Source organism: Octodon degus, unplaced genomic scaffold (genome assembly GCF_000260255.1).
Source record: "Octodon degus isolate 3935 unplaced genomic scaffold, OctDeg1.0 scaffold00076, whole genome shotgun sequence".
Taxonomy (NCBI): Eukaryota; Metazoa; Chordata; class Mammalia; order Rodentia; family Octodontidae; genus Octodon; species Octodon degus.
The window spans coordinates 9,534,088-9,555,936 of NW_004524652.1; the positions used below are offsets into that span (position 1 = coordinate 9,534,088).

At 53.1% G+C, this 21,849-nt stretch overlaps 1 protein-coding gene across 10 annotated transcripts in view; it reads right to left on the bottom strand.

The window, feature by feature from the left end:
- The window catches only part of Hectd4 (HECT domain E3 ubiquitin protein ligase 4), a 141,991-nt gene that overhangs the window by 1,154 nt on the left and 118,988 nt on the right, over positions 1-21,849 (bottom strand). For 5 of the 10 annotated variants that reach the window (XM_023720467.1, XM_023720466.1, XM_023720465.1 and 2 more), the window contains 15 exons: positions 16,079-17,385; positions 14,856-15,063; positions 11,445-11,668; positions 11,209-11,360; positions 9,322-9,443; positions 8,553-8,676; positions 6,660-6,850; positions 5,519-5,665; positions 4,903-5,022; positions 4,436-4,591; positions 3,482-3,585; positions 3,160-3,381; positions 1,020-1,186; positions 625-820; positions 282-504 (listed from right to left, as the gene is read on the bottom strand). In XM_023720467.1, the coding sequence (XP_023576235.1) occupies positions 282-504; positions 625-820; positions 1,020-1,186; positions 3,160-3,381; positions 3,482-3,585; positions 4,436-4,591; positions 4,903-5,022; positions 5,519-5,665; positions 6,660-6,850; positions 8,553-8,676; positions 9,322-9,443; positions 11,209-11,360; positions 11,445-11,668; positions 14,856-15,063; positions 16,079-17,385 (3,663 nt within the window). Of the gene's footprint in view, positions 1-281; positions 505-624; positions 821-1,019; positions 1,187-3,159; positions 3,382-3,481; positions 3,586-4,435; positions 4,592-4,902; positions 5,023-5,518; positions 5,666-6,659; positions 6,851-7,896; positions 8,030-8,552; positions 8,677-9,321; positions 9,444-11,208; positions 11,361-11,444; positions 11,669-14,855; positions 15,064-16,078; positions 17,386-21,849 lie in introns of those variants that run through there. The other 5 variants (XM_004635930.3, XM_023720469.1, XM_023720462.1 and 2 more) reach the window with 3 other exon arrangements.

Consider the following 21,849-nt stretch of genomic DNA (forward strand, 5'->3'; position numbering starts at 1 on the left):
TTTTTAAAGCAAAATGGGTTTTTAAAAAATTCCTTTTCTGCATTTAAAGATAGACAACTAAAGGCTGAGGATGTGGCTCTAGGCTCAATCCTTGGTACCATCAACAGGTTAAAATGTTTCAGACTTTCAGCTCCACTTACCATACTGGCAGATAAGGGACTTCGGGCCTGGCCTGCCATGGCCCCACCCCTCCCAGCCTGACCCCTCGCGTACGTGTACGGGTTTGCGGGGCGGTTCCTGCTCTTTGTTCCCCCTCTTGTGAGGCCTGGAGCGGGCAGTACCTGCTGTGCCATCTGGGGGCGCGATCTTCATGGGGTACGGGGGCACGTGGGCCGTGTCCGGGCCCCCGTCTTTGCAGGGGCAGGTGAAGGGGATGCGCTCCTGGTTGCAGGCGAACTTGATGAACTTGCACAGCTCCTCCTGGGTGAAGGTCTCCAGGGCGCCCCAGAAGAACTCGATGTGCTGGTCCGTCTCCATGAGCCCCACCTGGTACATGGTGTGGGCCTGGGGAGGAGAGCCACGTGAGACGACCTGCGGGCCGGGGTGCAGGCTGCGTGCCCCGGGCAGCGACGCTGCTGGGCCAGTCTGCTGGCGCCCCGGCCTCGCGGTGAGCGGCGGGCCTACCTTCAGGAACTCGAGGTTGATGTACGGGAGGCCGCAGGTGCGCAGCTCCATCTCCAGCGGGCTGAGCGTGGTGAGCAGCTGCAGGGGGATGATGGAGCCCAGGCCGGCCCGCACGGCCGTCACGCACTCTGCGTTCTGTAGCTCTCGCAGCCGCAGGCTCCGGATCGCCGCTGCGTAGATGTCCTTGTTTTCCCATCTGCCAGGGTGGGGTCAGGGAAGGGACATGAAGTGGCCCAGGTGTCCCCAGACTACCTTCCCTCCTCCACCGCTGCTGCCGCCTTAAGAAAGGCCAGCAGCTGAAAACATCCTTCCTGGTCCTGGCGGGCCACCGCACGCCCCTCCCCTCCACCGAATGTCATGGGTCACAAGTCCTTCCTGCTCCCCTGCACACTCACGCTACAGGGATGTGGCGACCACGGCTGCACAGCTCCACCTCCTCGCCTGTCATGGTCAGGTAGGTAAACCTGCAGCAGGGCTTGTTGGGGCCCTCCGGGCTCTCGATGGCTAGGTGCTGGGAGGCGATCTCGGCGCACAGGGCCTCCAGCTCGGTCTCGTCGTTGATCTGCAGGACAGAGGCAGAGGCCTGTGACGAGGACCTGAGGCCACTGTGCAGACACCAGGCAGTGTGGGCAAGTGCATCCTGTCATACCTTGGCACAAGACACGAGCCTGGCGGCTCAGCCTCCATCAGTCCAGAACAGGGACCAACGCTGGGCTAATGTGACCCGAATTCCAGGGCTGTCCCCTTTTAGGTCAGAAGCTGGAGTCTGTTCACTGGTGGGGACCTGACCGCAGTGGCCCCTGCACTCTGGAGGTGCTTGGCCAGAGGTTGAATATTTATTTACTTGTTTATGTGGTGCAGGGTCTGGTTATACAGCTCGGACTCGCAGTAATCCTCCTGTCCCAAGGCCCCCAGGGCTGGGATTACAGATGTGTGCCACCATGCCTGGTTTCGGTGGCTGGCACAGTGTGCTTGGGGTTCACAGGTCAGGAGGAGAGCCACGGGGTCAGCATGGCATACAGCATGGCATACAGTACTGGGGATCAAACTTGGGTCCTTGAGCTTGCCAGGCAGGTACTTAGTCTGCCAAGTGACCTCCCCAGCCCCAGAGGCTGGATTTTGAGCACCTGCACTCAGCCCTGCCTAAAGGCCAAACTTGTGTCTATGCTCTATGCTTTAAGAGTAAATTTTGTTTTGTTTTTTGAGACAGGGTATCTACATCATCCAGACTGGCCTTGCACTTACTATAGCTCAGGCTGGCCTTGAAATGGAGGCAATCCTCCTGCCTCAGCCTCTGAAGTGGTGGGGTTACAGGTATACATCATTATTTTTCTAATATGATGCTGTTAAATGGGATTCTGTCACCTGCCGTCAGAGAGTCCTTGATTAATCCTTATGGGAGCTGTACAGGCTGCTCCCTCCTTCCACCCAGCACATCAGAATAAGGCTGTATGTGCTGGGCTGCTGGGAGAGGGCAGGATGAGGCTCAGAGGACAGTGATCCCGTAAGGCAGGACGGTGGCAGGTGAGTAAGGCTCAGGACTGGCCCCATCCTCAGCAGTAGCCTTCCTGGTGGCAGCACCCACCGCAGCAGCTGTGAGCGCATGCTCTGTGGCCTTGCTGCCCCCTTCAGTCAGAGCCTGGACACTGTCTTGCACCCCCATCTGCCTGGCCCCTGCTGCCACCCCTGACCCAGGAGGCTCCTCCTCTGAGTGCCTGCACCTCCCAATCCCAGGGTGGCGCCTCGCCTCTCCTCTCCTCTCCACTCGGGCAGGCTGACGCCTGAGATCCTGCTCTGATGCACTCTTACCCTCCTGGCCATGTGGTGCCTCAGTGGTCCAGCAGAGTCAACTGACGCCTTCTTCACCCAAGGCCTTGTACAGGTGGCCTTACAAGACCACAGGACCTCACAGGGTGCCTGCACCCCCTTGTGGGACATTTCACTCTCAGGGCCAAGGACAGCGTGGGTTGCTCAAAGGCTCAGGCTCTGAGCTGGGCGGACCTGGGACCCACAGAGGTGGGCATGGTGGCTGTACTTCTAGCCAGGGGTGAGGGTCCGGGCCAGCCACATCACTGTTGCCTTTGGCAGGAGGCTGGACCCGAGGAGCTGTCTAGAGGCTTCCTGCATCAGCAGGCCCAGGTCTGCCCCTGTGGGGCCACCGCGATTCTGAGGAATGAATGGGGGACCTGGGCCCACAGCCTGGGCACTGACTGCCCCCTCTTCTAGGACTCCGCGTATTCCAGCGTGCACAGGGCAGGGAGGAAGAACTTTTCCCAAGGCTTCCTGGTCACCCCTGACAGCCCTGCCTTGGGCTCTGCCAATGGGGCCACCCTGCCCATGGCGACTGCTCCCCACCTTCCCCAGGGGCCCTGCACGGTGTCCTTGGGGCTTTTTCTACTACCTCAGTCTGCTTCTGTTGTCAGAGAGAGATGCAAGCAGCTTTTGTCCCCATGAGACAAACCTTCCCCAAGGGCCTGATGGTGCCCCTTGCTGGCTCTTGCTCACACAGGCCAAGACAGTCGCAGCTTCACTTACACTCTCAAATTTCTTGACATAATTGTAGGTGAGAATGTCTGCCTCCTGCAGGTCCTGGTCAGGGTCAAGGGGCTCCCCCACCAGCGTCTTCCAGAAGGAGGGCAGGAGGTCCAGAGGCAGAGGGACGTCTGCCCGGATGGCAATGCCCAGCAGCTGGCCCAGGAAGTGCAGCAGCTGCTCCTCCCCGTAGGTGATGGGGCTGGGCGTCAGGATGTACTTGCCCTGCAAGTGGAGCCAGAGTGGCCATGGGTGCAGGGCCAGGCTACGGCCAGCGGGAGGGATGCGCCCAGGCTGCGCCTGCCCTATTAGGATGCTCGCTTACCTTGTTCTTGCTGACGGCTGAGCTAGGGCACAGCAGCAGCAGCGACAGCGAGGAGCTCTGCAGCTCTTTGCACACCTGCCACAGGAAGTGGCGGAACGAGCCACCTGCAGGACAGATGGACAAGTTGGCAGTGGGACAGCCACAGTGGACATTCCTCCCCATCTGGCCTCAGGGACTGGTTTGCCAATTTGTCTAGGACAAAGGGACCCGAGGTCAACCGTGCCCAGCCACTGACTATCTGGGTGACCCTGTCTCTGAACCTGGCTTAGCCACTGTCTCTCAAATATCAGAAATGGAGCCTTGCAGGCCGCACTGAGGACTCAGACACTGGTGCCGACCCTGGTCCCAGGGGGAACCTCTCCTTGTGGGTGCCACTGGGTCCTGACCCCTCTGCGGCTGCTCAGGAAGTCTTTGGCTTTTCTGAAAAGACCCCTCTGCCACTGTCCCCTGGCCTCCCTGTGAGCTGCTCTGTCACTGCCAGAGCCAGGAAGTCCAAGCTGGTCCACAGTTCCGCCCGAGCCTTCGGTGCTCTGAGCAGAGCCGCGGAGCCCAGGCCCGGGTGTCTGTGGGTCCTGGGGGACTCAGCTGTGGTCACCAAAGCTGCATCTGCCCAGGAGCTTTGTCCCACATGGGAAGCTGCCACTGGTAACACTGTACCCAAAAAACAGGACAATGCATGGGGACGGTGTCTGCGAGTCTGTGCCAAATGTGCCCAAGTGGCACCAAGGACATTGCCCAGCTGCTCTCAGTCCTGATGGCACAGCTACTGTCCTTGTCTAGGGTACACAGGCTCTGGGCAGGGGACAGTCCCCAGCCCAGTGCGGGCACCCATAGGGATGGGAGAGTGGACATCTCAGTCACAGAGCTGGGTGCTGCCCGGCAGGTGACCAAGAAGGGCCTTCCTGTTGACATCAGGGGCACAGAAGCGGCCTCTCCTCCAGCAGTGCCACTTACTGGTGCCATGCACTTCTTCCCCAGTGAAGCGGATGTTGAAGGCGTAGGTGGGGTCGCCGCCACTGGCCAACTTGACGCAGAGCTGGGAGGATGGCACAGAGGCCAGCTGCCGGGCAGCCTGGCAGAAGTAGGAGTTTTCAGAAGCTCTGATTTCTCCTGAAGCGAGAGGTGCGGGTCAGCTCTGTCCTTTCTCTGCTGGCAGGCCCAGCGCACTTCTGCCTTCCCTCGGGCTTCAGTTTCCCGAGCTCCGGGGCCAGCGCACAGGTGCACCCTGCTCCTCCCTCACCTCACGCTCCTCTTCCCTGCCATGAACCCCTCCAGCACCAGGCATGGCCCAAGGGCCGGCATTTTCTGCTCCTCCCCCTGGGAGGCAGCCCTGGGCTCCCTCCTGCAGGCGCCACTGGGCTCAGGGCGCCCCGTGGCTAAGCCCTGCTAGCTCGGAAGCTGTGCTCTCCAGAATCACCTACCTCCCACGATCTCCAGTGGGTCCAAAGTGATCTCGGGGGCAGCATGGTCAGCTGTCCTCTGCACGGTGGCATTCAGCACTTGATTCATCACAGTCACTTTTGTGTCATAAAAGATCAGTCCTGCAGACAGGAACATGGGGAGAGAGATGTGGCCTCTGCTCTTCTCCACAGTCACCCTGGGCCTGCAGGGGCCATGGTGTCCCTCCGCCTGCCCTCGTCAGGGCCGCCCAGGGCCAAGGAAAGCAGAGCTGACTGGGGCCGTCTGTCAGCCCCTATCCAACGTTAAGCGCACTGGCCCCATCTCTGACACGCCAGTGGACACCTGGCTCGCAGAAACCACCAGACAGGTTGCATACTGCCAAACACAAGCTCCAAACTCTTACCCAGTTATGACTGAGGAGGAGAAAAGATAAGTGCTGCATATGCATCAACAGTACAGAAACCAACGCCGGGCCATGGGGTGGATGCTCGCCTGGCGTTGGCCTCTTACATTCCTAAATACTTGACAACCTTACAAGGAAGTACAGCCACTCCTCAGCAATGACATGCATCTCACTGGCTCCCAGGGGGTTGCTGCTCTGCCTGCCTGCCAGGCAAGGCAAGGCAAGGCACTGACCTTTGGCCTCCTTCAGCAGAGCCGCGATGCTTCGGGTGTACATGGGCGTCTGGCGCAGCTCCACCAGGGGCAGGAAGAAGGTTTCCAGTGTGGTGTTGAGGGACTGCAGCAGGGCAAAGCGCAGGCGCAGGCTCTCGATGGGAACGTCTGTGGAGATGGGGAGGTCAGGCAGGCCCCAGCGGACCTGCAGGCAAACTAAGAGGCCTACTCCCTAGGGAGGACAACTCCAGGGGCCTGGGGCTCCCACAGTGCATTTTATCCCGAGTGTGGCTGGGGCTCCCAACGTGCCTGAGCCTGTGCTAAGCAGAAGGGGAGGGCAAGGTGCTGTGGAGCCAAGGCTCCGGCCTTCGCTGGTCATGCTAGGCCTGTGGGCTGTGCCCCACCACCACCCACCTCTGTGGAGCTGAGGAGGGCACACAGGGCCTTGGACATGCCAGGCAAGTGTTCCACCACTGGGCTGCACCCCAGCCCTATGTACTCTGTATTCTGTAGCCGCATGAAGCTGCAGCAGCCACAGCTCTGTACCTTATACCCAGTGTCCCTCACAGGGACACAGATCAAACCAGGACCCTGCACCTGGAGTCCCCCTCTCACTGCTCATCTTCACATCCTTTCCCACCACGAGACACAGAAGTCAGGGGCAACTCCTTGCCACCTCCATGTCCTCAGCATCCAGAACAGCTGGACTCATGATGTCCCCCCGCAGGGCCACTTTTCAAAGGCTCTGACAGGGCTGACTTTCTGGGTTAAGGTAGGAGTGTGTGGGGTATGTTAAATTTTTTGTGTCATGCCTAACTTTTAATAAAGATGTGCTGCTCCCCACCTGGGCCACAGGCTGTCAGGTGTCTGTCCCCTCTCGCTCCCACAGCACCTGACCTCAATGCGGGGCTTGAGGCTGGGGTGGGCGTGGTGGTGCCTGCATGGCCCTCCCAACCTGCTTCTATGGCTGTGGCGGGGCTTTGCTGTAATGAGCAAAGAACAAGGCCGAGCTAAGCTGGCCCCAGCGCAGCTCCCACCTCCCTCCCTCTGCTCTCAGCACCTTCCTCCTCATGCACTGGGCAGCAGAAGGTGGCACCTGGCCCTTCTAAACATTGCTCATCACGGCTCCACGGGCAGTGGGCAGCCGCTGGGAAGCACATACTGGACAGGCAGGCCACCCTGGGGTCGGCAGCATCCACGGGGTCCAGATACACCTCGTGTGGGTGTAGTCGCGCTGGGGTGATGGCAAGGTGGCGGCACAGCCGGTTAATGTACTGCACAAGTGCTACGTCCATCTCCAGGGTCCACTTCCTGGATGCCTTCTGCGCATGTCGGACATCAATGCAGGCACACCTGGGGCAGAGAGGGGTAGGCCAAGGTGTGACAGGGGCTTCTCCCAGAGCAGTGCCCGGCCCTCGGCACTTTCAGGAGGTGGCTTTGCCTTCCATGCTCTCTTGGTACTGAGACTGCCCCTCCCACTAAGTGCTTTTGAAAGATCATGTGAAGCATACTGCGTGTGTGTGTGTGTGTGTGTGTGTGTGTGTGTATGTGTGTGCACGCGCGCATGCATGAGCACACACGTGCCTCCCTCCTCAGCGTGAAGGGGGCTGGGGCTAGAGGAACTGAGGCCATATACAGTCTGAGCCTGGGTTTCATAAAATGACCTCACAGCGCATCAGCCCCACCACGCTGACGGGTGGGGTGTCACAAGGACTCCAAGTTCATGCAGTGTCCAGCCTGTGGCTGCACACGGGTCAGACACTGGCAGCCTGGCCAGCAGCTTCCTCCAGCACTCCCTGTGGAGCTGACAGGTGAGAGGGGCTGAGGTGTGCCCTTGAGAGCCTTGCTGGAGGCTCATGATTCCGGAAAGACGGGCATGGCTGTGGGACCACCCCTTGGCATGTCCAAATGGTCTGGGCTCCCCCCAGCCACGGGGCCTGAGGACAAAGCTATGCAGTGTTGGTGACAAGGGATGCGCAGGTGGTGTCTGCTGCCTCACACACAACTGAAAGCTTCATCTCCAGAAAAATGGTGGGAGATGTTTCCAGAGCATTACACAGCCATGTCTGGCACACACTGTGTGTGTCCGAGCACCACATGACCCCACTGGCCTGCTCGTGTCCTCCTCCCACAACCAGTAAGCTGCTTCCCGGAAGGTGGGCAGGTGCCTGAGTGTCTCCAGCTCAGAGCCCGCGGCTGTCCCGGGTCCAGGGCCTGATGCCCTCACCAGAGAGGTGCTACCTCAAGATGAGATAGCAGGGGGGTGGCAGCCTCTCTTCCTCACAGGCCTCAGCTCCCACCTAAGCAGTGAGGCCATGGTGACTCCACCTTTCAACAAAACCCTTACTGAGTTCTAGAAAACAAGTCCCTGCCAATGTGATGCCAAGACCCACCTAGGGGTTGACGCCGAGCCTTCAACAAAGGTACAAAATGCTGACGCCAAGCAGACAACTATTTCTCTATTCTGAAATCCACGTTCTTCAAAGCCTGCTTTGAGCAGCACCTCTCCGGGACAGGGCAGGGTGAGGAGGCCTGTGTGAGAAGCCAGAGGCAGGTGACTTCTTTGTTCTGCATGCCCATTGTCTGCTTGGGACCCCCTCGAAGGCAATGAGGGGCAAGAAGTCACCTGTTAGAGACTGAATTGTGCCCCTGCCGTGCAAAGCTCAGAGGTGCAGTTCTGACCCCCGTGTGACAGCATTTGGAGACAGAGCCCAGAGAGGCGAGGAAGGAAAATGAAGCCCTACGCTGGGACACAGCAGGAGCTGTCTGGGAGCAGGAGGAGGTCCTGAGGAGAGGCAGCCTGCGCCCACACCTGTACCTTGGACTTGCCGCCTCCAGACCACAGCCCAGGCCACCACACATGCTACTGTGTTGGCCGCCTGGACTGCCTAGCACAGTCCCCAGGGTTGGGAAGTGGAGAAAAGAACAGGGTTTTTCTCAAATGAGCTAGAAAAATCACTGAACAAGTCTAAAAGCCAGGAAAGAGCTCAGAGGCACCCTGAGCGGGAGGGAGTGTCTGCTGGGAGACACTGCGGGAAGACAGCAACACTCTTACCTCTCAAAATGCAGATCATAACCACAGGATAAAATGGCCCTCCAGACACTACGAATGTCTTGCTTGGCTCGGTCAATAACAAATTTGTGAAATCCTTCCAAGGTCAGGTATTTTTCCTCAGGGACTGAAAGAAGGGAAGGATATTAAAAACATCAGGAACTGGGAGAGACCCACGCAGCATGCGTGCTCCCCAGCGTGCCCTCGCCGCACACATGCTCCCCTTCTGCCTCCTGTACCCCGGGGCTGCTTTCCCATCATGCTCAGCACACACATGAGCTGTAGGATGCGGCTGCCCATCGTGGTCAGCCCGTCCCTACGGTGGACCTCACCTTCTCTCTTGCTGTTATGTCCAGAAATGGTGGACGAAAAGCCACTTTCCTGACAGCGGGGACAGCTTTCTCCTAGCCTGGGCTGCAGGAGGCTGGTGGTCTGTACCCCCAGCACTGCTAAATTTTGCCAATGCCTCTAGGAGAGCGGCCGAGCAGCTCTCCTCACCTGCTTGTTCTAGGCAGTCACCTACTCCTCGGCTGGGGTGCAGCACTCCCAGAACACCATTTCTACCTCTTCAGGCTCGTGTCCACCAAAGAGGGCATCTCTGGCAGTAGCCAGGACTATTTTCCAGCATCTCTGGAGCTGCTGTCTGGCCCACCCTGGGGCCCACGGAGCCTGGAGCCAGAGCAGCGCTGTTCCAGAATGGGAGAGCCAAAGTGTCTGTGGCTTCAGGGGAGGCCAGCTCTGCAGTCACACCAAGACCAAGAAGCTCAATTACCTTCTTGCTTTTTGGTGGGTGACTTCTCTGGGTCTTTTTCCTCTGGTTTGCCTTTTTCTGGTGACTTTGGTTTCACAGTGGGCTTCTTCTCACTTAATGCAGTCCTGCTGTAGGCCAAAGCACTGGAATTAGAAGCCACATGTTCCCACCTCCTCCTGAGAGGACATGCAGAACCTCAACAAGCAGGCATTAGTTGACACCCGTGACCCACCAATGGAGGGAGGTACAGGGTTCACATGTAGCTGCCGGAAGAGCAAGGAGAGTCCCGGGGAAGCGACACAACATTATCAACGCTGGAAGATGTGCCAATCTTTGGTTTGTGTTTTGCTTTTTGAGATAGGATCTTCTATCTAGTTGAGGCCAGCTGTGACATCACTGTGTAGCTCAGGCTGGTCTTGAACTAGTGGTGATCCCTCTGCCTCAGCTTCAGATTGCTGGAGTTATACATGTGTGTCATTACAACTGGCTATGATGTGACAAATCTGTTTTATTTGTCTTTGCTTGAGACAAGGTCTCACTCTGTAGTCCAGGCTGGCCACAAACTTATAGCAATCCTCCTGCCTCAGCCTACTGAGTGCTGGGGATACAGGTGTGTGCCACCAGGCCTGGCAATGTGACAAATCTGAAGATATTTCATTCTTCCTATATATTTTAGGGCCTCTAGTCAGATGTTGCTACTTACGAATAAATTACTAAAATTAAATATAATCACAAGTTCAGTTTCTAGACCACCCTCGCCACATTTCAAGAGCTCTGCAGTGCTTCATGGCAGGGTGGGTGTTGGCTGCAAAGCGCCCTTTCTACACAATGACCAAATGAAAGGACAGCCATTGTCCTGGCCATCTACTCAATTCTTCTGTGTACTCTGCTGGGCTAGACTTGCTACGTTTCAACTGTGAGGATTTGTGAGTCATAAATCTGTTTCTAAAGAAAATTCTATTAAATATATCCATAGATCTGCACCTGAAATATAATAGCTACTAGCAAAATGGATGATGACGCTGTTCTTACGCTGATCTGGAGAAATCGCCTGTGAAACAGGAGCAGCTAGCCTTGGACACTGTACAGTGTACCTGAGCTTGCACACTCACCGAAAGTGGCAGGCTCAGACAGGGCCTTTAAGAAAAGGATGGATGGGGGGCCGGTGAGATAGCCCAGTGGACTAAACACCTGCTTAGGCAAGCACAGGGACCAGGGTTCCAACCCTGGCACCACATGCTGCACCAGCCCCACCCTCAGGCATGCTGACCTGGCCACCGAGACCAGGCGTGGTGATGCACACTTGTAATCCCAGTGATGGGGAGGCTGAAAACAGGAGGATCACTATGAGTCTGAGCTGCATAGTGAGACCCTGTATCTAGACAGCACAGATGGCTTGTCACTGCACATGATTGGGAGCTTTTCACTGTTTCATACAGTGTACATAAATGTGAGTTTACATACTAAATGTTCAAAGTGGCTATTCTATGTGGGAACATAGAACAAGTGGTTGTTCTATGTGGGAATATTTTGGGGTTCCAGGGATGGAACCCAGGGCCTCGTGTATGCTAAGCACAGGCTCTAGCCCTGAGTTACATATACCCCAGCCCACATCAATCTTGTCTGCATACATATACACATTTTCTAATCTTTCTATAAGGCATTATTTGTGAGGCCAGAAGAGTATGATTTCAGGAAAGCTCTCTTTCTGAGATGCTTTCTGAATGCAGAGGTTTGCTTCAGCACCCACAGGGTGTGGATTTTACTACAATGGGGGTGCAGAGGTGCTGACTGGCAGTTGGCGAGGCACAGGTGTGTGGGGACAGCAGAGCAGATGACGGCTGGCTGCCCGGCTGCCCGGGCCTCCACCCCCAGCTGGCGCGTGTGCCCGAGCTCTAGTGAGTGCACCTGACGCTGTTGAGCACGGCCTTGTCTTTCGCCGGCGGCTTGGTGATGGGCCGCTTGGTGCTCACCACCTTTACAGGGTGCTGCTCCTTCCCGGCCTTGCTGTACTTGCTCTTGTCACACTTGGGCTTTGGGACACCGTATTTCCGGAGGATCTGGGGCACAGATGGGGAGGGTTCTCAGACTTGGCCCCAAGGGCTCCCAAGGCCCTTGGGGCCACGTAGGCACAAGGTGGCTACCTGTGTGAGCTGATCTTCCAGCACCTTCTTTGGAGGCCGGACGTTAGTGAAGAAGAGGTGGAGGAGGTTGCCTGGAGTCTGGGAGTTGATCTGCTCCTTGCTAAGGTATATGTCAGACACCCTGATGGGCTTTGCAGGCGTCAAGCTGAGGCTCTGCTCTGAGTGGGCGCAGCTCTTAAATATCTCCGTCAGGACCTCCCTGGCACCAGGCACCAGCTTCTCTCCTGTTAGAGAACACAGGTGGGCAAAACAATCCTGCCATGAACATGGTGTGTCAGGGCACATCCTGCAAGCGCTTGGCCTTTTTTTTTTTTTTTTTTTTTTTGCTTTAAACAATTTATTTAACTGAAATGGACTTGTTTGTTTCTGAAGTGACTTCCATTTATTTTGATACATCTTTTCCCCATGATGATTTACAGGATCTTCAAGCCAATATAAATACTTTATAAATATTTGAATTTTTGGGTATACACCTGCGCAATACCTCAGCAGTATCTTTCAGCAAGAAAATACTGAAGAGTAAAGGCTAGACACAATTACTGGGTACAGTGAAAATCTGCTGCAAATATTTCTGAGGTAAGAAGGCACCACATACCTGTTCAACTAAGAAAACCACCCTTACAGCACAGGATGATTTTAATTTTACATAGGACCTAGAACACTTAAGCTGCCAATTAGGTGCTGAATGGCAGAGCAACGTCCCCAGTTTATGCCATGAATTCATAGGGAATGGGTTCCAACAACTCGGGTTCCTTTCCATTGGTCCTCACAAAGTGTGCTTCTCTGGGAGGGGCAGGCTGGCGTTTCAGCTGAACCCACGTACCTTTCTCTTTGGCTTCCTTCTTTTTCTGATCATTTTCCTTGACACGTTTCAGGAAGCTATCATGACTTTTTGAGTGTTTAATATGCTCGATACGCACATTAATCCTCTTGGCAAGTATCTTGCCCTTAACTTACTTGTTTACAACAATGCCAACAGCATGCTGGGTAACGTTGTAGACTCTTCCCGTTTTGCCATGGTAACATTTGTGAGGCATTCCTTTTTGCACAGTACCCATTCCCTTGATGTCTACAATATCACCCTTTTTGTAGATTCGCATGTATGTAGCCAAAGGAACAACCCCATGTTTTCTAAAAGGCCTGGAAAACATATACCGGGTTCCCCTCCTCTTGCCCTTTGTGTTAGTCATTTTGGCAAATTACTGGAAGATGGCGGTTCTGGCCAAAAGGCTTTTTTTTTTTAATATTTATTTATTTATTTTGTGTGTGTGTGGCCAGCTCAGCCCACCAGGGGGCGGGGCTGGCTGGCATGTGGTGCTGGGGGATTGAACCGAGGTCCCTGTGCTTTGCTTAGCTTAAGCTTGTTCTTAGTAGGTGCTTTAGACCACTGAGCCATCTCACCAGCCCCAAGTGCTTGGCTTTTGTTTACTTTTCAGAAACCTATTCTGGGGGCCAGGGTCTCCCTGTGCAGTTCACGCTGCCTGGAGCTCCCTGATCCGCCTGCTCGAGCCTCCTAATTCTGGGGCTGGGCATGCACCACCAGGCCTGGCTTGCAACCTTGGCAGGTGGATGGTGAACCTTCAGTGGCGGTGAGGTGCTGGCCCTTTCCCTTCAGTGGGCACCCGGGCCTTAGTGACATCCAGCCTTCCTCTGCTTAAGGTACAGCTTGTGAGCATAGTCTTCCTATAGGCAGGAACAAGCTCGGGGCCAGGCAGCCATGCTGTGCGCTTGTCCCTGACCAGGATGCCTAGAGGGGACAAGCACCCTGGAAAGGTGCTGCTGCAGTACCCACTCCGGGCTCTTTAACATGCAAGAAATCAAGCCCTGCTTGTCTGAGCCACGCACTCAGGTCCTGATGACAGCAAGTTAACCCAGCTGATCTTAAACATAAATGTGGTGGATCTCTCAAAAGAACAAAGGGACAGCGAGCCAGCAAGGAAGAAAGAAAGAAGGGAAGAGAAAGCTAGAACTGTTCCTTTACCAATAATCAGTTTTAAAGGATGAGGCATGAGCTTTACTGTCACCACACCCAGCCTCCCAAAATATTATTTATCTTTATGACAGGTTTCTGGGGGACCCATCATCTTCTGTACGCAAGACTTCACTTACCTTTCCTGATCCCAGCACTGAGGGAACACTTCCAAATTTCATGACTAAGAATAATAATTTTAAAACAACAAAACCGGGGGTTTTGTTTTGTTTATGGTAGCACATACCTATAATCCCAGAACTCAGGAGGCTGAGGCAGAAGGATTGCTGCCAACCTGGGCTACATAGAAAGTTCAAGGCCATCCTGAACTACATAGTGAGACCTTGAAATATAAAACAAAAAAACCAAACCAAATCATTCTATTTTTGTACTTGAAAAACAAAACAAAAATGCTTGTGAAATTTCAAGTAACATTAGAAATTTAGAGAGGACAGGGATTACTCATTTTGAGAAAGGCTGATCTGTCACAAAGCCAGACATAAAGAACTGCTGCTGACTACAAAGAGAAACCCTGCCATCTCTGAAGTGAAGTGAGGCGAGTGGTTGGCTGTAGGTGGGGGTCTGTCAAGCCCTATTCATGGACAGATGTGGGGACCCAGATAGGGATCGCCCCACAAAAACAGCAGCCAGAATAACAGAGAGATGGGAATGGGACTGCAGGAAGAGGAAGCTAGGCCTGTGTTTTTTTTTTTAAATGTATTTAGTACAGGGTCTCCAGGGTCTCACTCCATAGATCAGACTTGTAGTAATTCTCCTGTTTTCAGCCTCCCAAGTGCTGGGATTACAGGCACACGCTACCATGCCCAGTCTCAATCACCATCTCAGCATGCCCCAGATGCGGGGTCAGCATGGCATTGGGGATCGAATCCTGGTCGCTGTGCTCTGCCTAAGCAGGAGCTTTAGTCTGCTGAGCTATCGGGCCAGCCCTGGGCCTATGCTTCATTGAGAATCAGTTAACAGGGCGAGGCAAGAGCTGGCTGTAAGCCAGGATCATACAACTATCAACAACGTCCTAGTACTCCAAAGCTGCGCAGGATAAAGCCAAACCAACACACGGAGCAAGTGCAGCCTGGCGAGACACAGAAGGTGGGGAGCTACCTGTGAGCCCGTGGAGTGGGAGCAGGCGAGCGCAGAGCCTTCGGGCTAGGCCACTGTGGCTGACCTAGGCTGTGGCTGACCTAGGCTGTGGCTGCTCTGCCCAGGACGGAGTGTGTGTGGCCTCCACAGCACAGAGATAGCCACTTAGTAGGCCATCCCTGCTCACTCTCAAACGCACCCCAAATGCTGCAGCTCCCAGGGCTGGCTGCAGAAGCCTCTTTCATGCATGGTATTCAGATTGGGAGGGTCTCTCGATTTTTTTCTGTAAACCTAAAACTGTTCTTGAGGGATCTATTATTAATTAAAAAAAAAAAAGTCCAAACCTTTAATTGACTTATCGTTGAAATAATCTTCTAGCCCTGGACTCCCTTGTGTGTCAAACAAACTCTGATTCACTACAGATACAGTTAGAATCTCTTCCGTCGACATCTCCATTAGTTCGTCTTCACCATCCAAACTTGACAAGCCAATCAAATCATTATTGTTAAATAAACTTGCTCGGATTTTCTCAATTTTGGCTCGGGATCTTATCTGTGTGAAAAAAGAAAGGGGTGACATTTGAGCAGGGTCCCTCTGCATGCTGCAGCCTCCTTCTTCTTCCCTGGGAGAGCTGCCAGTCCCACTGAGCTCCCTTTCTGGGGAAACCCTCAAGTGGGCCAACAAGAGTGACTCTGGCCTTTGTTGCTAAACCTGGCCAAGCCCATGGCTTCATGCTGGTGAATTAAAAGAAGTGAATCTGGGCCACACTGGGAGAGCAATGCAAGTTCTCTCCCTGGTGTTCTATGTATCCAACAAGCTAGAACAATTACTTTTTTTTTTTTTTGCAGTACCAGGGATCAAACTTGGGACCTTGCATTTGCCAGGCAGGCACTTATGCTGCTGAGCTACATCCCTGGCCCTGGAACAATTACTTCTGAGTGTGTATATGCATGTGTACATGCACCCACATGCTGAGGCTATAACCCCAGGACTTTGTGGACACTAAGCACATACTTTACCACTGGGTTATAGCCTAGGCCCCAGCTTGTGGTTTTTTTGAGGCAATGTCTCACGCTATGTAGTTTGGACTGGCCCTGAACTCACTATGTAGCCCAGGCTGACCTTGAACTCATGGCAATGCTCAGCCTTCCAAGTGCTGGAACTACAGCCATGCATGCACTACCACACTGACCTTGGATGTAAAAGTTCTAAACATGGTGGCTTCATGTGGAGCCTGCCTCTTGTGTACTGCCTAGAACTCGGAACCCCTGGCGCTGACTGTGTGACCGGTTGCACATGGTCAGTGCAGATCCCTCCTGCCAGTGGCAGTGCCAAAATCTCTCCAGGCCTTGTACAAAGAGCCAGCAGGCAGAGCTGGAGAGCAGCTGCAGGAGCCAACCCCCCACAAGTTACACCCTACGGCATACTGCTGCATTCCTGGTCGACAGCACTGCCCTCAACACACTCCTCACACTGCTGCCTGGAGAGCTCACTGGACCTAAGCCGGGAGGCTTAGGGGATCCACACTGATCAGGATCTGTGTGGCTGCAAGGTGGAGAACCCTTACCTCCACCACAGCAAAGCCTTTGATGGGGCGCGCTGAGAGGGGCTGGCTGTCCAGGGACGTCACGGTGTACATGGAGCCCACGTCCGACACCGAGGCCATCTCCGCGTTGTCCAGCTGCTCCCCCAGGCTGCCCAGGCTGCCCAGACTGCCCGTGCTACACAGAGAAATGTCCAGGCTCTCCTGGCTAGACACCACGTGTGGCTCCAGCAGACCAGGAGGGATGGGCAGCTCAAGGCCTGTGGGCAGCGGGTCCACCGAGAGGTCGCTCACGGTCTGCGACACACCCTGGGAGCTGCACATGGAGGCCTGGCTGGTAGACGCAGAGGCGCTAATGCTCATGGCAGGGGCCAGGCTGCTGGATGTGCTCCCATCCAGGCTATCCGCACCGGGGAAGCCCAGGACCTTCTCAGGGTCGGCCTTGCCGTCGCCACCCTCGGCCTTGTCCTTGGGCTTCTTGGGGTCTTCCTCCTGCAGTGGAATGTAGATCTCATCTTTGAAGACCCCACCATGAGCATTGCAGGCCTTGCGGATAGCACCTCTGACAATGCCTTCATCCAGGTGGGTAGGGATGCCCGAGATCACCAGCAGGCGGCTGTGTGCCGTGGGCCCTACCAGAGCCTGGCAGGCATCGGCAATGGCATCGTTCGTCACGCCAAGGCCCTGTGGGTTCTTCCTGGTGAGGTGGCGGAGAATGATGAGCAGGGTGAGTGCCCGGTGGAACCACAGCATGTCCTCGGGCTTGCTGCCCCCGATGCTGAGCACAGCTGAGTCTGACTCTGCGGCCCGCGAGGACTGGCGCTTCCCAGAGGAGGTGGCCTTCTCCCGCTTCATCTTGACCTTCTTCCTCTTGGACAGCAGGCTGGGGCTCTGCGGAGTCTGTCCTGGGGAGGATGAGGAGGACGAGGAGGAGTCACTGAGGTTTGGTGTAGTGGTGGAGGTCACCCCGGTGGCAGTGACACTCATGTTGGTAGGGAGGGTCACTTCAGCAACAGCCAGGCACCCCTCCATGAGAGCATGGAAATACGTGGAGAACCTGCCCTGGTCACCAGCCGCCGCCGGGCCGGAGCCCCCGCAGGTGCTGCCTGAGGCCCAGCTCTGGGTCTCTTCATCATACAGCTTGTGCAGCTCTGACTGCAAGGCCATCAGCATGGCCAGACAGGGGTTGAGCTGGAGGGCGATGGAGGAAGACAGGCCAGCAGGGTGCTTCCTCTGCTCCAGGGCATGCACTGTGCGCAGGAGCTCAGCCAGGAGATGGAAGATGAGCTCCTTCACGCAGGCTGCCATGTCTGTGGTCCACAGGAAGTTTCCTGGGGCAGAGAGGACAGAACAACAGCAGTCACTTACATGGCACTGTTACATGCTTTACCAGATACAGCCCGTGGACAACGCTGCCCACAGTTACAGTGTCTGAATCTTAGATATAAAGAAGTAGGCAGGGCTGAGGCACTGGCCAATGTCCTTGCTACCAGAGGAAGAGCCAGGCCCTTTGGGCCTGTGCCATGGACAGGGTGCCTGCCTGCTTCAGCGACCCAGGACAAGCAGCGCTGTTCTCTGCATCCTAAGGCTCTCCAGCAACTTGGTGACAAGCCGTTAGATCGATGTTCCCCAAAGAGGTGCACAATCCCCTACCTAAACCTACCAAATAGCATAGAAGCCAAGTGTGGTAGCGCATGCCTATAATCCCACCACTTAGGAGGCTGAGATAAGAGGATCCTTGCAAGTTTGAAACCAGCCTGGGCTACAAAGTGAGCTCAAGGCCAGCCTGAACTGCATAGCAAGACCCTATCTCAAAACAACAAAAGCAAAACAAAATAAAATAAGGGGCTGGGGAGATAGCTCAGTAGAAAAAGCACTTGCCTGGTAAGCACAAGCGTCTGAGTTCAATTCCTGGTTCCACCAAAATAAATAAATAAATAAATAAACAAACAAACAAATAAATAAAACAAAAGCAAATAGTATAGAAAATTACTCCTTTCTACCAATCATTTATTCATTCATTTGAAATGTCAATGATCAAATTTGTTGCCTTCATTTTGAGATGTACCCCCAGGACTTCTTAGAAAAATTAAAAATTTTCAGACATGGTCATGCTAAATTGCCCAGAAAGGACTTAAACTTTTTTTTTTTTTTTTTTTTTTTTTTTTTTTTTTTTTTTTTTGCGGAACCAGGGATTGAACTCAGACCCTTGCGCTTGCCAGGGAAGTGCTTATTCTACTGAGTCCTCTCCCCAGTCCCCATAAACTTGTGATCCTTCTACCTCAGCCTTTCTTTTTCTTATTTATTTATTTGTTTGTTTGTTTGTTTGTGTTTTAGGGAAGGGTCCATAGGGTATTCAGGATCTCACTCCTAGATGGAACTCTAGTGATCCTCCTGTTTACAGCCTCCCAAGAGCTGGGATTACAGGCATGAGCCATCGCACCCAGTCTATGTCAGCACACCCCAGGGGCGGTGGCTGTGGCAGCTAAACTGTTGTTATAGTCCTAACTTTTGTCAATAAAAAAGGCCTATTTGGGTTGGGGAACATAGTTCAGTGGCACAGTGTCTGCCTAGCAAGCACAATGTCCCGAGTTTGATTCCCAATACCAACCCCCCCTCAAAAAAAACCCTATTATTAAAAAAAAAAATCTATTTTAGGTCAGTGCTGTACCTCAGTGGTAAAAGAGCCTGCCCAGGATGTGTAAGGCTCTGGGTTCAATACCCAAACCTCAAAAAAAAAAAAAAAAAAAAAAAAAAAAGTTTTATTTTTTAAGAATATTTATTATCTATATCTATCTATCTATCTATCTATCTATCTATCTATCTATCTATCAATCTATCGATCTATCTGACACAGGGTTTCGCTGGCCTTGAGCTTATTCTGTAGCCCAGATTGGTTTCTGGGTTCACAATGATCCTACTGTTTAAGCCTCCCGAGTGCTGGGATTACAGGTGTGGGCCACATGGCTGGTTCTAAATAATTTTTTGGTACCAAAAATTGAACTCAGGACCTTGTGTTTGCCAGGCAGGCGCTCATGCCACTGAGCTATATCCCCCATCCTTCCTTCTTATTAATAAACACAGGTACATAATGTTTACTTAGAATACCAATTGATTACAAGTTCACCCTTTAATGGGGCTTTTCCTCCTTAAAGACAATTCAAAAACCAAGCAACAATGCAGGCATCACGGTGTGAGAACGCAGGACTTTCACTTTGGCAAGAAGCAGGAGAAGACAGTGGGGCTGTAAGGGCAGGTCTTGCTCCACCCTGCAGGAGAAGGGATGGGACACCAGCCACCAGCCACAGGAGTGGAATCCTGTATGAGGCAAGGGAAAGCCAGGCTCCCACCTGAAGTGTCAGGTTGAGCGACTTTACTTATCTTGGTCCAAAAAGTGGACCCTGGGTGGGCTAAAGAGCTGAGGTGCTCACATTTCCAAAGTCAGAACTGACAGAAAAGAAAAGTAAAGCCTGTTTTATACTTTTACCAAAAATCTGTCAAAAGGGAAAGAAGATCACAAACGTTTGCCTGAATGTAACTAGGCTACAGTGGTGGCAGGAAGGACTCTCCCAGATGTTTCAGCCACCCCCTCACCCCCTCACATCCACTGAGATGTACCCTTCACAGGAGCTCCAGTCTGATGCTGGAGTGGGGATGTAGGAGGTGGATATGGAGGCAGAAGGAGCCACCATGGTAGGCAGAGGGCACAGCCACATTGCACTGCCTGCCCATCGGCTGGTGCATTTACTCTTTCTTTTTTTTAAATGCATTTAGTACAGGGTCTACATGGTCTCACTATGTAGATTGGACTCGTAGTCCAATATTCCTGCTTTTAGCCTTCCAAGTGCTGTTTTCAGCCTACAGGAATGCACCACCATGCCCAGTCTTAATAGCTGTCTCAGTGTGGTCCCAGAAGGCGGGACCAGCAAGGTACAAGGGGGATCGAACCCCCGCCCGCTGCGCTCTGCCTAAGCAGGTGTTTTAGTCCACTGAGCCATGAGGCCGGCGCACATTTACTTTTGAGAGTCAGTGGGTCACAGACCCAGAGCCTTTGACAGGCAAGAGTACTTAGAATTTCCTACAGCAACTATTTATTTTCTTTGTATTTATTTTATAGTTAAATTCTAGTCATGTTGCCAAACTAATCTTTCATTTACAGTAGTGATTCAAAGACTCTTTTAAGATAGTTTAACAAAAGGAGAAAGGAGTGGAGTGCAAAATAATATATCAAACAAATACTGACAGGCACGATCCGTGCTCATGGCAGAAAGCACACAGATGTGATGAAGATGGCAGCACTCTGGGAAATACCACGGAGAACACGACGTCCTCAGGCATGTACATTACACCCATCCTCCTGCTACCTGGAGGTGGGGAGCCTCCTGTCTGTGAGAAGCCATCGGAGGTCATGAACAATGAAGGCCCACATCGCATGGGGCCAGCCAAGCCCTCAGCCTGCAGTCTCTCATCTGCGGTGGGCAGAGGTCACTGGATGGGAGCTTCCACACCTATATGGCTGGGGCTGACTTCGTAGGTTCAGGACTACAAAGGGCCTCTGTTTAGGGCCAGGACCCCTGCTCTTGAAGCCCCACAACAGAAGGGACTGAGCTTCCTGCTCGCTCAGGAGGGATAGTTTGAGAATGGGTGCCTGGGCTCTCAAAGGGCCCTAGGGCCAGGCCTTCAGAGATGAGACATGCTCTATCACCTCCTCCACTGTCCTTGTTCCCTGACTAGGTATTTATGTAAGAGGACAGCTTTGGAGCAAGCTCTTCACCAACACAGCACATGGCAACCATGAGCTGAGATGTTGTAGACATCTTGTTCTGCTACAGCAGTTCCCTGCTGCCCTCAAAAGCACCCCCAGGCATGCATCAAGGAATTTTGGTCAGTTGCCAATGTTTAAAAATTAGGGCACATGTAAATATCGTATTGTCTCACTAGTATAAGAACCTGAGAGAGTAAGTTAAATCTGAAAGGTACAATTTTTAAAAAGTTGGGAAATTTATATCAAAATCTGGACTTTTGCCTTTTCTTGAAACAAAAATAACAATTCTCGTGGCACCTCTATTTCTCTCTTCATCACCCCTGAGGGGACTGGGTCTGTAACTTCTTTCTCCTTCCTACCTTTCTGATCTATTTTTTCCATAATTTTATTGAGAAACAAACAGCAACGAGACAGTTTCAAACCAAATTGGTAAGACTCTTATCTATTTATTTATGAGATGAAGTCTTACTAAGCAGTTCAGCTGGTCTTCAACTTACTGTGTAGCCCATGCTGGCCTGGAATTCACACAATTCTCCTGCCTCGGCCTCCTGAGTACTGGAATTACAGGCATGCTCCACCATGCCCAGCTCTATCATTTTATCATGGAAAAATTCAAAACTAGAAGTTGAAAACTTACACAATATGCTACAGGTGACATTACACATCCATCTGTCCATCTATTCATCCATAAACTCCTATTTTGATTATTTAAAATAAGTTGCAGACATCAGTATATTGTACCCTAAAAATGTAAACAAGCATGTCTAACGATATCGAAGTTCAATGTTTACTTGGATTTATGTGTGTCTGTGCATATGTGTGAGTACGTGTGCGCTCATGCGTGCGCTGGGGACTGAACCCAGGGCCTCGCACCTGCTAAGCAAGCCCCTTAGCACTGAGCCCTGTACTTATACCACAGGCCTTTTGTTAGAATTTGTTTGAGCCAGGTGTTGTGGCAAATGCCTGAAATCCCAGCACTTGGGAGGCTGGGTATTGCTGCAAGTTCGAGTCCAGACTGGCTACAAAGTGA